This window comes from Octopus sinensis, linkage group LG3 (genome assembly GCF_006345805.1).
Source record: "Octopus sinensis linkage group LG3, ASM634580v1, whole genome shotgun sequence".
In the NCBI taxonomy this organism is placed as follows: domain Eukaryota; kingdom Metazoa; phylum Mollusca; class Cephalopoda; order Octopoda; family Octopodidae; genus Octopus; species Octopus sinensis.
In genome coordinates this window covers 10,499,734-10,513,041 of record NC_042999.1, presented here as the reverse complement: position 1 = coordinate 10,513,041, position 13,308 = coordinate 10,499,734, and the positions used below count along the sequence as shown (strand labels likewise).

The 13,308-nt window shown below is 39.2% G+C and overlaps 1 protein-coding gene across 2 annotated transcripts in view; it reads right to left on the bottom strand.

Moving 5' to 3' along the window:
- Positions 1 to 13,308, bottom strand: part of LOC115209399 (Hermansky-Pudlak syndrome 3 protein) — a 66,812-nt gene that overhangs the window by 35,205 nt on the left and 18,299 nt on the right. Inside the window, exons 5-8 of one of the 2 annotated variants that reach the window (XM_029777792.2) lie at positions 12,616 to 12,732; positions 8,911 to 9,053; positions 6,436 to 6,499; positions 5,258 to 5,263 (exon numbers count right to left, since the gene is read on the bottom strand). In XM_029777792.2, coding sequence (XP_029633652.1) covers positions 5,258 to 5,263; positions 6,436 to 6,499; positions 8,911 to 9,053; positions 12,616 to 12,732 — 330 coding nt within the window. The remainder of the gene's footprint in view (positions 1 to 5,257; positions 5,264 to 6,435; positions 6,500 to 8,910; positions 9,054 to 12,615; positions 12,733 to 13,308) is intronic. The other variant, XM_029777793.2, reaches the window with a different exon arrangement.

Below are 13,308 nucleotides of genomic sequence, written 5' to 3'. Positions count from 1 at the left end.
TGGTAACAAGAAACTCAAACAAGAGCAAATAATATGAAACCCCTTCCTCCACCAGAAGCTGCCAACCACAAGAGAAAGGCCATTGTAAAAATGATGGTAATGGCAGTGCTCCCCCTACACACACACACATGCAGTGATGAGATGAACCCATCTACTCCAGTTAACACAAACTGTTTCTTAATACATATATTTTTTTTTAAATGGTTACTATGGCTACTAGTTATTAACTATTTACTGGTTGCTGAAGAAAAGTCAATTCAGAGAGAGAGAGAGAGAGAGAGAGAGAGTGAGTGTGTGTGTGTGTAGAATTGATGTTTAGAACTGAAAGAAAGAATTCCATGAGACAAGTCAATTAATCCAAAGTAAATTAAGAATCATTAAGTAAGATTAAAAACTTCAGAAAACTGGAATTGTCAAAGTCTTTACCTAAACAAAATTGATTTCACCAGTTTTATACATTATCCAGGCATCATATTTCCATCTTTTCATAAAGCAATTAGAATCCAATAGTCAAGATAGAGGCTCTAACAACTTTTGTTAATTTATAGATTTGAAGAAACGACCAACCCATCAAGATTCAGAGGCAAAAAACATTTAAAATGTAAAAACACTTTCGTTTCATTTCTGTTGTTAGTAAGAAGGTGCAACAGATTCAGCAAAAGATCAGTGAACATTCAGACAATTTGATGAGAAAATGCATTTCTATAGAACAGACTTGATAATGAAATAGCCAACTGTGAACCATATTAATATATACAACATTAAAAGGCAATGGGGCTGTGGTTTTTGTCTGAAAGAAAATCTTTACAGGGAGATGTCAAGTAAAAAACAATATTAGAGCAAGGCAAATATTGTCTCAGCAATGACTCGTGAGAGCATCGGACACTTTTTGGCCTTCTTGGAACTTATCTCAGACAAAAGAACCACAGCATCCTCTCCTTCAACGGTGTATACATACACTAAATTATGATACATAGATGGCATACATACATTATGGTGTATATACATTATGATATATAGATGGCTATTTTTATTTTAATTCTGTTACAATGAGATACACCAAGACTTAATAATGTAGTACAAGGTTCGTTAAATTGCAAGCAATGATGTCCCTCATGCTCTTCCTAATTAATTTAAAAGTAAAATAATATTTAAAGACCATAATTAGATAATTAGTTCATGATATATTTCTCTAACAAAAGTTTAATTGCTACATTAAAAAGCATTTGAACTTGCTTTTTGAAATTTTTAATTAAACATTTAGTCTTCTAATCAAATTCATAGCATCCACTCCCAAACAATCCCTAATTAATTTTCTGTAATAACATTCATATTTTATCCAATTATTTTGATTCGTTACTTATAAAGTTTCAACTCAAATCAAACCCCAGATACCTCATTGATTAATATATTATCCACCATCCCTGGCCCTATTTCTGCTCCCTAAATATGTTCTGGTATCGCAATAAACAATACTGACTTAGGTAACCCCTTAACTTTGATTTTACAGAAACAGAAATCATATTTACAGTCCCTCTTTTTCTAACCCTGATACAACTCATTCAGTCACTATAACAACACCTTATTTCCACCCCAACACTTCACAAGGTTTCCCCTATTACTGTTCCTCATCACCTCCTTCCAGACTCCCTCCTCGTTTCTTCTTCAACCCCTCAATCCCCATTTCAGTTCACTTGTCACACTCTTCTCCCTCTCTCTCTCCCCTATTCCTCCATTGGCTCATTGGCTGCTTTTAATCCATTCCAACCCATGCCAGCAGAGAAAAAGGGATGTTGAATAAAGATGGTGGTGAGTATTTTTAGCTTCCTGATCTCCAATGTGACATCATCGTCATCATCCTTTACCGTTTGTCATCCATTCTGGCACGAATGAGCAGGAGGACTGCATTTAGCACCAATATCTACTTTGGCAGGGTTGCTACAGCCGGGTGCCCTTCCTAACCCCGACCACTTTACAGAATGTACTGGGTACTCCATAGTGAGACCATCACCAAGTAAATTTCAATACAAAAGAGAACCTTTCCACTGAGTGAGAGTATAGTAGAGGGGGAGGGGCTTTTACACCAGACACTGAGGGGTTCAAGTATGATGCCTTGCTATAGAAGAGATAAATGGCTCTACCTTGCATTATACAAGAGTCTGTGGGAGTGGCTGGGGAAGAAAGATTAAAATGTTGGTCAACGGATTCTCTCAAGATACAAAGAGAGGAGGAGATGGAAAATCACAGCATCAAATAGACTATTTTGGATGTTGTTATACATCACTGGTCACAATGCGCTTCACATTGTTTTAGCTTTTGGATGAACCCCACCCACCCCCAATGGCAAGGTGAGCAGGCCAACATTTCACCCCAAGTGGAAGGCTAGTCTGTTGCAGAATGACCCGTTTACGCCCGAGTGGACTGCAGGAGCAATGTGGAATTAAGTGTTTTGCTCAAGAAACACCACGTGACACCTGCTTCAGGAGTGAAGCCCTTGATTGAGTGATTGTGAGTGATTGTGCCCTAACCACCAGGGCACAGGCGTTCACATATGGAGAATAGATACCAGTAATTAATACTTTCATAGAAAAAGACATTTAATTCAAAATCATAGCAGACAGACACCAAATATTTACAGGTTTATAGAGTTGTGTTAGAGGCTATTCGTGGTGAACAAAGTTAGGATGCAAAACCAAAACAATTCACATCCCAACCATTTCATTCCTAACCAAAGTTACATGAATTCCATGCAGATACAAAGTAAAAGAGTTTGGAACTGGTAAAGCTTTCTTCCATCAAAGAACAAACATCATCATCAAGTAATGTCCATTTCCCATGCTGGTATAGTTTCAATGGCTGGATGCCCTTCCTAATGCCGACCACTTTACAGAGTGTACTGGGTGCTTTTTTATGTGGTACCAGTACCTGCAGAGTGGCCGAGTACCCTGCGAGACAAAGACCCCTCAACCTGTAGTATTGAGGAAGGTGATTTCGTGCCAGTTGATGAGAGGCTAAAATATGATGGAGGGACAGAGGTAAGTGTCTTGCTGAAGAGGAGACACATGGTTACACTACCCAGAAGTGGGGGGGAGAGAAAGTGGTGGTGGTGAAGTGTTGGGACATACCTGCAAGCCACATCTCAACAGGGAGACAGGGGTTGGTCGGAGTGAAATAATTAACATCAAATACATGGTCCTAATATCTTCTTTAGCCTATTAGTAATAAGTTTCTTTATCTTAATTAAACATGTTTTAATTGTCGCTTCTTAGAAGTCTCACAATCATTTTCTAACTATGTCTGAGAATTTATAGAAAATATGTGATGACATTTTAAGCAAACCTAATTCTAAGAGAACAAACTGAAACAACAGAGAAGCAGGATCAGATCTCTCGTACAACCATCAAATCTTCAAGCCTGGGTTCATTTCGTCACACACCTGAATATTTTTTCATTTGGAGAAGAAAAACAAGCACACACACACACACACACAACACACACACACACACACACACATACATACACACACACACACACACACACAGTTCTTGGTTTTGGGTAAAAGAAAATACAAGAGGATCAGTTAATTGTTACATTTAACACCTTCCCCTCTCAGATTCACACACTTATTGCAGCGGTCCTTCAGTTTTCTAAGGCCTTGTAAAAGAACTTGGAAGGTCGGACCTCCAGCCAGGCCTTTCATGAGACCATTCAAGGCAGGAACTTTCCGACAGCCCCTCGTACATATTCACACACATAAATCTGGCACCCCATTGGTTATGAAAAGGGTTCCAGTTGATCCAATCAACAAAAACAGCCGATCCATGAAATTAACGTGCAAATGGCTGAGTGCTCCACAGCTACACATACGTTCAGCATAATTCTCATTGAGATTTTTCGTGTGATACAGAATGTGACGAGGCTGGCCCTTTGAAAAATGTGCTTTGGCAGTTTATTTCACACACATACATCAACATCATCACTTAACGTTCATATTCCATGCTGGACAGGGCTCAAGGTATGATGTGAGAAGGAAGTGTGGATAGGCGAAAAGGGAGTTTGGGTGTGTAGATGTTGCATGAGTGTGGGAGGGGCAGGTGTATGGTGGTGGAGAAGGAGAGATAATTTGGTAGGTGAGGGGTGGAAGTGGTGAAACGTGGGTGAAGATGAAGGATGGAGTGAAAGATGTGGAGAGGGAGAAAGATTGGGGGAAGGCATTTTAGGCATGCAACCACAATGCACAAACACACACACACATGCATTACATTCACTCATTACACACGCACACATTACACAAATACACACGCATACATTACATTCACACAAACACACACTGCATACATTACATTCACACATTACACACATACACAAACACACACACACACACTACATTCACACATTAGGTAGATAAAATTCCATGCCTACATGCAAGAAATGTGCAAATGGAAATGAGTGAAAGGAGGTTTGTCGTATGAACTCAGTAAATCGAACGTAGATGAAGACGTAATTATTGACTGACTTCTTCAAAACATTCTTACTCAATTCTAATTGGCCTTTTAATTTGCTTCTTTCGTTAAAACTGCCAAAGATTGAAATGGGAAGCAATTTATGAAAATATAAACAAAATCTGTGATTTACTTTGTTTTGTTTTTTTTTGTTTTACTTCTTAAAAAAAAAAGAGGATTTGTCTTATATCTGAATTCTTAAAAACCGTTTCATGTTCTTGAGTTACTACGATATCGAAAGATGAATTATCTGGAAGCCAATAGAGTGCAGATTCTTATCCTAAATGCTTTAGAATGAGAATATCAAAATGAAAAACTTTGTGGTTTTTCTTAAGTATTTTATTAAGTTGGGGTGGGGAAAGACTAATAAAGAAATTTCTAATTAATGACTTTGATGAGGAAGACCCTTTTCAGGGCATTTGTAAGAAGTAAGAGGAAGTAATCTTGGCCTGAATGCTTGCAACAGAGGGTACCCTACTGAAAAGTACCCAAGGACCAGGAGGTGGGGTAGTGATTATTAAGCCAAGTAATGGAAATAAAAACACAATAACAAGTCAGAATGCAATGACTTACAAGAAGAAACTGAACCGACTACGGCATTGCTTCAAAAAGAAACAAGAAAAAAAGACACAGCAAGCTATTGTCAGAGAAAAAAAACAAGACGGAAACAAAAAAAAAAAAACATAATTCAAGCCCATGTTACATGCTGAACAAGTGACAACAGAGGAAATGTCTGCTAAAAATAATTTACTTACCCACATCTGATAAATCATAGAAAAACAAACAAAAAGAATAATTTTGGGGTGGGGATCAGATTTTGAAATCATCAAATGACATTCTGCAAGGAATTACAGTTAATTAAAAATAACAATTAATAATAATAATAATAAAAGTAAAACATATTATTATCATTATTATTGATACAATACAGTATTATAAATCACTTTACCAATTGGTTTTTGTTCAAGAAGGTCAAATAATCCTAGAAATCATCAGAAAAAAGATTGAAAGGAATAAATATGATGTAGGCTGTTCATTCTTTCTATAAAAGACATAGTTCAAAGTGGTGGTCGCCTCAAGGATTTGAAGGATTACTTCTTAACCTCTTTTGGTATTATATTTCTGTTGAAATCCATTGCCTTTTAAAATTAGAAATGACAAAGAAGTAACTAAAGTAAGTTTACCATAATTAAGCTGGTGCTTGGGATCATCATCATCATCACCATCATCTTTTAACGTCTGCTTTCCATGCTGGCATGGGTTGGATGGTTTGACTGAGGAGTGGTGAGCCAGAAGGCTGCACCAAGCTCCAATCTGATCTGGCAAAGTTTCTACAGCCCTTCCTAAATTAACTTTTAATCTAATTTAGATTACTTTCAAACAGGAAGATTGTATCACAGAACCAAAGGATGGTCTCAGGAGAGGTTAGATCAAAATGGTTTTAAAACAAATAGGCAAGTTTGTTGAAGAATCACAATCTCAGATAAATCTGAAACAAAGCCAAGTCAAAACTGAAAACTTATGGAAAGTCAAGGAAGGTCTGTCCCTTCTATTTATTTATTTATTTATTTATTTGGCAAAATTGAAGTCTACAATGCTTAGAATATATGAATCTGAAGAATGTACAGTTTCCTAAAACCAACCACTTTACAAAGTGTATTTGGTGCTATTTTCCATGGCACAAGTGAGGTCAACATGCTGTTCACAAGACTAAAACCCCTTCAACACTAAAATTCCCCCTTTTACATTACATCTTTTAAACCCCTTATTTCAAGCACCAATCATTGAATAAGCTGTACTTATAATATCTTCAAATAATCTTAATGGAAAGGATTAAAACTAGTGATTAGTAGGGTTAATACGGTTTAATTTTCTCTTTTATTTTCTTGCATTCAGCTGTAATCTTAAGCAAAACTTCTCAAAAGTCACTTACCAAATCTTTGTAAGTATCCATTGCACTATATGGTTCCAGAGCATACAAACTCCACATTGTGTCACTGGAAAAGGGGGAAAAAACAAAAACAGATTCAGGAACAGAAAATGAGGATACATTGTCCAAGGGATTGGATGAAAACTGAGCGAGAGGGCAAGGATTTACAGGGTAAGCTACAGGGGTTTGCAGTGTGGGGAAATGTCAGTTGTAGGGGTCAGCAGTCATCATCATCATCATCGTTTAACATCCGTTCTCCATGCTAGCACGGGTTGGACGGTTCGACCAGAGTCTGGGAAGCCAGGAGGCTGCACCAAGCTCCAGTCTGATCTGGCAGTGTTTCTGCAGCTGGATGCCCTTCCTAACGCCAACCACTCCAAGAGTGTAGTGGGTGCTTTTTATGTGCCACCAGCACAGGTGCCAGACGGAGCTGGCAAACGGCCACGAACGGATGGTGCTTTTTATGTGCCACCAGCACAGGTGCCAGATGGAGCTGGCAAACGGCCACGATCGGTTGGTGCTTTTTATGTGCCACCGGCACAGAAGCCAGTCAAGGCGGCGCTGGCATCAGCCACATTCGGTTGGTGCTTTTTACGTGCCACCAGCACAGGTATCACAACTGCAATTTCCATCATATAGCTGAAGGAATTGGCCAAGGATGATCTTGGAAGAAGTTATTTTAGAACTGAAAACATTAGATTTTAGAAGTTGGTTGAGAAATGAAGAAGACATTAAAATATGTTTTACAGACCCTTTTCTCATCAACAATATTCAATATTGGTTATTGAATTAATAACAATACAATTATACATTATTTACATTTGACGGATATTTGTCCTCATCTTGTTTGTTGTTAACACAATGTTTCAGCTGATGTACCCTCCAGCCTTCATCAGGTGCCTTGGGGAATTTCGGACCTGGGTTCTCTTTAATATACAACTGTAATACAATTATACATTACAAGAATGCATTGCACTTTAAACTTGTAGTTATAAAATTATAAAATTTAAATGATTTCTTAAATACTGGACAACTATAGCCATCTGGTGGAGTGCAAAACAAGGTACATTCCTCTGTTTGCTGTAAATTGTTGCACTGAAAATAGGGGCCTTTCTTACTGACACAGTTGTAGGGACTTTACATGGTTTTTTGATTTGCTAAAAATAGCAGCCATATTCCTTTCAAACTACACCCAACTGTCTTTAAAAAAAATGACCCAATTGATAAGACCCTTTGGGGTTTACTCATTGCCAATGATTAACATCCACTTTTCCATGCTTGCAGGAGTTGGGCAGAGTTTTATTTAGGCAGATTTTCTACAGCTGGGTGCCTTTCCTGTGATCAACCTTCACCTATTTCAAAACAACATAATGTTTCCTTAAACTGGAAAGGAACAACACTGCCTGTATGACAGTGACGCTCATTTACAACCATCACATGGTGTCAAAACATGGCTACAAACACACACACACATATGTGATGGGCTTCTTTCAGTCTCCATCTACCAAATGCATTCACAAGCCTCTTGTTAGCCTGGGGCTATAATAGAGGATGCCCAAGGTGCCATGCAATGGGACTGAACCCAAGACCAATGGTACAGAAGCAAGCTTCTTAACCACACAGCCATGCCTGTGCCTATACACTATCCAAAGAAAATAAGAAGAGATGGTCATGACTGGAAATTCCATGACAATGTGTGGGGGGAGGGAGGGTTCCGTTTGGTCAGAGCTAACCAAGCCACAGATTTGAGTCATTATTATTATTATTATTATAATAAAGGTGACGAGCAGGCAGAATCGTTAGCCTGCTAAACGAAATGCTCAGAGGTAATTTGCCCGTCACTCTGATCCGAGTTCAAATTCTGCCAAGGTCGACTTTGCCTTTCATCCTTTCAGGGTCAATAAAACAAGTACCAGATAAATACTGGGGTTGATGTAATCGACTCATCTCCTCCCCCAAAATGGCTGCCCTTGTGGAAAAACTAGAAACCCTTATTATTATTAGTAGTACTGGTGGTGGCAGCTACGGTGGTAGTGGTGGTGGTAAAGGTATACAAGTTGTAGAACCACTTGTTCTAAAATTATCCAAATTTTCAAATTTGAGCAAAAAAAAACCATTAAAACATCCCAGCAGAGTAAAGTGGTGGAAATGTATTGTTTTAATGACAAATATTCAATAATTTCATAAGAATTTCTTTAAAATTGGTCGTCAAATTGTTTCGATGGTGTGCTTTAATTCTTTTGATGCTGCTTCTGGTTTTATGGTAGAAACCTCAGTTTTTAAAGTGAAGTCAACGAAAAACTTCCATTGAAATTCTAGGTTAATTTTGGTTTCAAACTCCAGCTTAATGAGAAACCTGTTGACTTTAATTATTCATTATTTTAAAAAATTAATCGCAACAAAGCTAGAATATCTTGACAGAAATATGGTAAGTAAAGGGTTAAATTGAACAAAAGGAATGAGAAACGAGACACTTACTTCAGTTCTGTTACTTTTGATAAAAGAATAACATAAGAATCCATCATGGTGCCTTTGGGAGAACTTATTACAGAGATTTCAGAAGCATTAAAAAATGGTTGTATTCCACAGAGACAAGGTTCCAAGTCAACTGGAGGAATGGCCTAGAAAAGGAAACAATATTTTGGTCAACAATCATCATCATTATCATTTTTTAATGTCCATTTCCCATGCTGGCATGGGTTGGACGGTTTGACTGAGGACTGGCAAGCTAGAAGGCTGCACTAAGCTCCAATCTGATCTGGCAAGGTTTCTACAGCTGGACACCCTTCCAAAGAGTGTAATGGGGGCTTTCTACATTCCACTAGCATGGGAGCCAGTCAGGTGGTACAGGCATCAGCCACATTTGGATGGTGCTTTTTACATGCCACTGGCACAGGAGCCAGTCGGGATGGTGCTGGCATCGACCACGTTTGGATAGTGCTTTTCATGTGCCACTGCCATGGGGAGCCAGCGGTCCATGCATGAATGAATGGTGCTTATCGTGTGCTACAAGCACAGGTAACAGCTACAACTGTAATTTCCATTTGATTGTGATTTGATTTGATTTAGATTTTGATTTACTTAGCTCAATAGGTCCCCTTAAGCACGGAATGTCACGTCCCCTTAAGCACGGAATGTCACCCAATGATTCAAAGGTACTTTTTAAATGGGCTGGTTATGTGACACTTTCCTTGCCTGGTCTTCTCAATCACATCATATCTCCAGAGGTCTCGGTCTTTCGTCATTGCCTCTGTGAGGCCCAAATTATGTAATTAATTATTGAAATACAATTAAAAATAAGAATAACTACAAAAAAAACCACCTCTAATGACTAAGACAGTTGATTAATTATGATATCAAATAGAGAAACACACGTGTTTTGATACTGAAAATATTTGAAAATCACTCGGGAAAAGATTTTCAAAGGAAATAATTTCAAAATAATCAAACTACATTTTTTACATTTTAAATGTGATACTTATTCAAGATAATTTTTGCACACACACACACACACACACACACACACACACACAGAGTTAATTTATTGGACTGACAAAATTAAAATGAACCCTGAATGCACTCAAAATTCAGATATGAAACAGCTTTAAGTCAACAATGCACAAATGTCTAAAGCCAATTATTTGTGCCTGCTTTATTTCTATTTTATTTAGTATATACACCAAGAATGGGGTAACCACAAAAGGAAACGCTACCGCAAGACCTTATGGTTCACTCCCCACTTCTCCCTAAATGTCTGGACAAGTATAGGTAAGATTTTTCTTAGGTTGGTTGATAAGCATTTGCCCGTGATCACACAAATATAGAAAGATCTTTAACAGACATAATTTAAGGATCTCTTTCAGTTGTGCACCCAATGAAAACTACTTAGCACTCCTAAACCACGGACAGGGGTAGGTTGTTCCTGCAGGATTGGAAATGAATGCCCAGTGGATGGCCGATGTAACACTGAGGCTACAGGGTACGAAGCAGAGGTAGCCTCAGACAGAAGCAGCACAAATATCAGTAACATCAATGCCGCCAACGCATGGACACACACTAACATTTATGTCGGATCTTGTGAATCTAAATTTAAAATTCATCTGAACAACCACAGATCTTCTTTCGGGGTCCCGGAGTGATGCAACACGACGACACTCGCAGCATACGTATGGTGCCTAAAGGATGATCATACGCCCTTTAACAACAGGTGGAAATTACTGGAAACTTGTGGACTCTATGACAATGGAACAAGGCTGTGTAAATTGTGTATGGCACAAAGATATATAATCTTTATGGACCCACAAGCCAGGAGGCTACCTGAACACCAGGATGGAAGCCGTGGGGTGTTGTCCACATTTTCAGAAATTTTTACTTCAAAATTGGAAAACCTAGCTATCAAGCAAAGGAAGACAACTCGTCCATCCATAATTTTTTAAGAGGATTATTTCTTGAACCATCACCAGCATTCTTGTGTGTAAAAAAACATTCTTTGCAGAGAACGGTTATTGTTTAGAGAACTGACTGACGAGATGTCGAGTTCACACTAGATATGAAACCAATGGGTTTTTTTCTAAACTATTACGTTACACATACAAAAATATATATAACACATATACATATAAACACATATATATATACATACACATAATTAAGTAGCATAATACGCTATTTGGAAATGACTGCAATGTATACAGTTCAATATTTAGCCAAAACAGATGAGGTTGTGCATGAACAGTTGGTAGGTATCATGGTTGATGAAGGGGCCACTCTGAAACCCTTATTCTATTTCTCTTTTCAGCTCCACCAAGGTGAATCCCACCCCTTCTATAATGTGTGTAGCAAGAAACAGCAAGAAGCCTTTCTTTGCTCTGGTCCCTTCTGTAATACTTTTTAGCCCAGTGGTTCCCAACCTGTGGTCCGTGGACCCCTGGTGGTCCGTAAAGGTGTCCATGAGCTAAAAGTGAATGAGAGCAGCTCATGATGGAAAGGAACAGGTTTATTGTGAGGGGAGGGTAATGGGGAGAGTAACAAAGGGGAGAGTGTTGAGATGGGAGCAGGAGATAGAGGAGGGGGAAAGGAAGAGCAATGTTAGGGGTGAGGGTAAGGAGATAGGGTAGAGACAATGTGGTCCTAATAATGGGGTGAGTAACTGGACCCAGCGATGGGACAGACCAGTCTGTTTGCTATGTCAGTATGGGTGATCCATTTGTTAGGGTTAAAGACAGTTTGTTGAGAAAGGGTCGGGACATTTTGAGGGGAGTGGGGAATGGAGAAGAAAGGGAAAAATAATATTAGTGAGGGTCAGAGAGGAACAAGACAGTGGGGAGGGTTATATATGGGGTGGGGACTAAAGTATGTGAAAGGGCAAGATGGAAGAGGGCAATAGGAAGGGAAAGGAGGGGTAGTGCCAGGCGATTAGTGAGAGAGAGGGGTTAAGTAGGAGATGCAGTGCTACCCCACATTATATATGGGTAGGTAGAGTTGTGAAGGGGAGAGATAGATAAGACAATGATCAGGGGCCAGATGCACCATCGTAGTCGTCGTCATCATTTCCATGCTGGCATGGGTTGGATGGTTTGACAGGGTCTTTGAGCTGCAGGACTGTGTCAAGCTCCAGTGCCACTCTTGGCATGGTTTCTACAGCTTGATGCCCTTCCTAATGCCAACCACTCCAAGAGTGTAGTGGGTGCTTTTTACATGCCACCGGCACAGGTGCCAAGGGAGGCTGGCAACGGCCACGATCGGTTGGTGCTTTTTACGTGCCACCGGCACAGATGCCAGGGGAGGCTGGGAACGGCCATGATCGGTGGGTGCTTTTTACGTGCCACCGGCACAGGTGCTAGGGGAGGCTGGCAACGGCCACGATCGGTTGGTGCTTTTTACGTGCCACCGGCACAGGTGCCAGGGAAGGCTGGCGACGGCCACGATCGGTTGGTGCTTTTTACGTGCCAGGGAAGGCTGGCGACGGCCACGATCGGTTGGTGCTTTACTGGTCTCAAAGGATAAATAATATCAGTGTTTTTTGCACATTAATGTGGACATTTATGAAGGTCAAAATTATTTTGCAATTAAATTAGAGAGATTCAGAAGAACAAATGAGAAAATAATTTGATTGAAACAGACAGAAAGCAAACCCCTGGAATAAAGGAACAAAGCAGCCGAGTGGGGCACTTGCTAAATTACCTTCTGAATATTATCGTAGTGGTTTCTTCGGTAGAGGGAAAAGGCTGCTCCTCGAGAAGTGTACGTCTCTACTCCTGTGTCTGTGACAACAAACAACATGGTCGGACTAGTGACTGCCTGTCAAACAGAAAACAAAATAAGAATCTCCTCTTAATTCCATTATTTAATTATAACATTATGGACACAATAACGAGTTTAAAGAATTCTTGTGAAATATCCAAAGGTTTGTTATTTGTTGGATGAGATTTAATACTTGTAAGCCATATCTCTCATCTTGTATTTGTTTCAGTTGCTGGACTGCAGCCAAGCTGGAGCACTGCATTGAACGGGGATTTAGTCTCACAAATCCACCCCAGTATGTATTTCTTCTTTTTTTTTTTCTTTTTCTTTTTCAAAGCCTGCTATTTACTTTGTCAGCCACTTTTGCCAAACTGCTAAGTTATAGGGATGCAAACAAACCAACGCCAGTTGTCAAGCAGTGCAGGGACAAACACACACACATGTTTACAATGGGCTTCTGTCTAACAGATTCCCTAACAAAGCCTTTAGTCAGCCCAGGGATATAGAATTTCTGGGGAAATATACAGCCTTTCTTTCAAATAATTTCGAAAATAATGAAGAATTTAATGAAACAACTTCGTCAGTATTAATTAAGTTGGTGTTTGGAACAAAAATTAACATCAAATTTTAAAG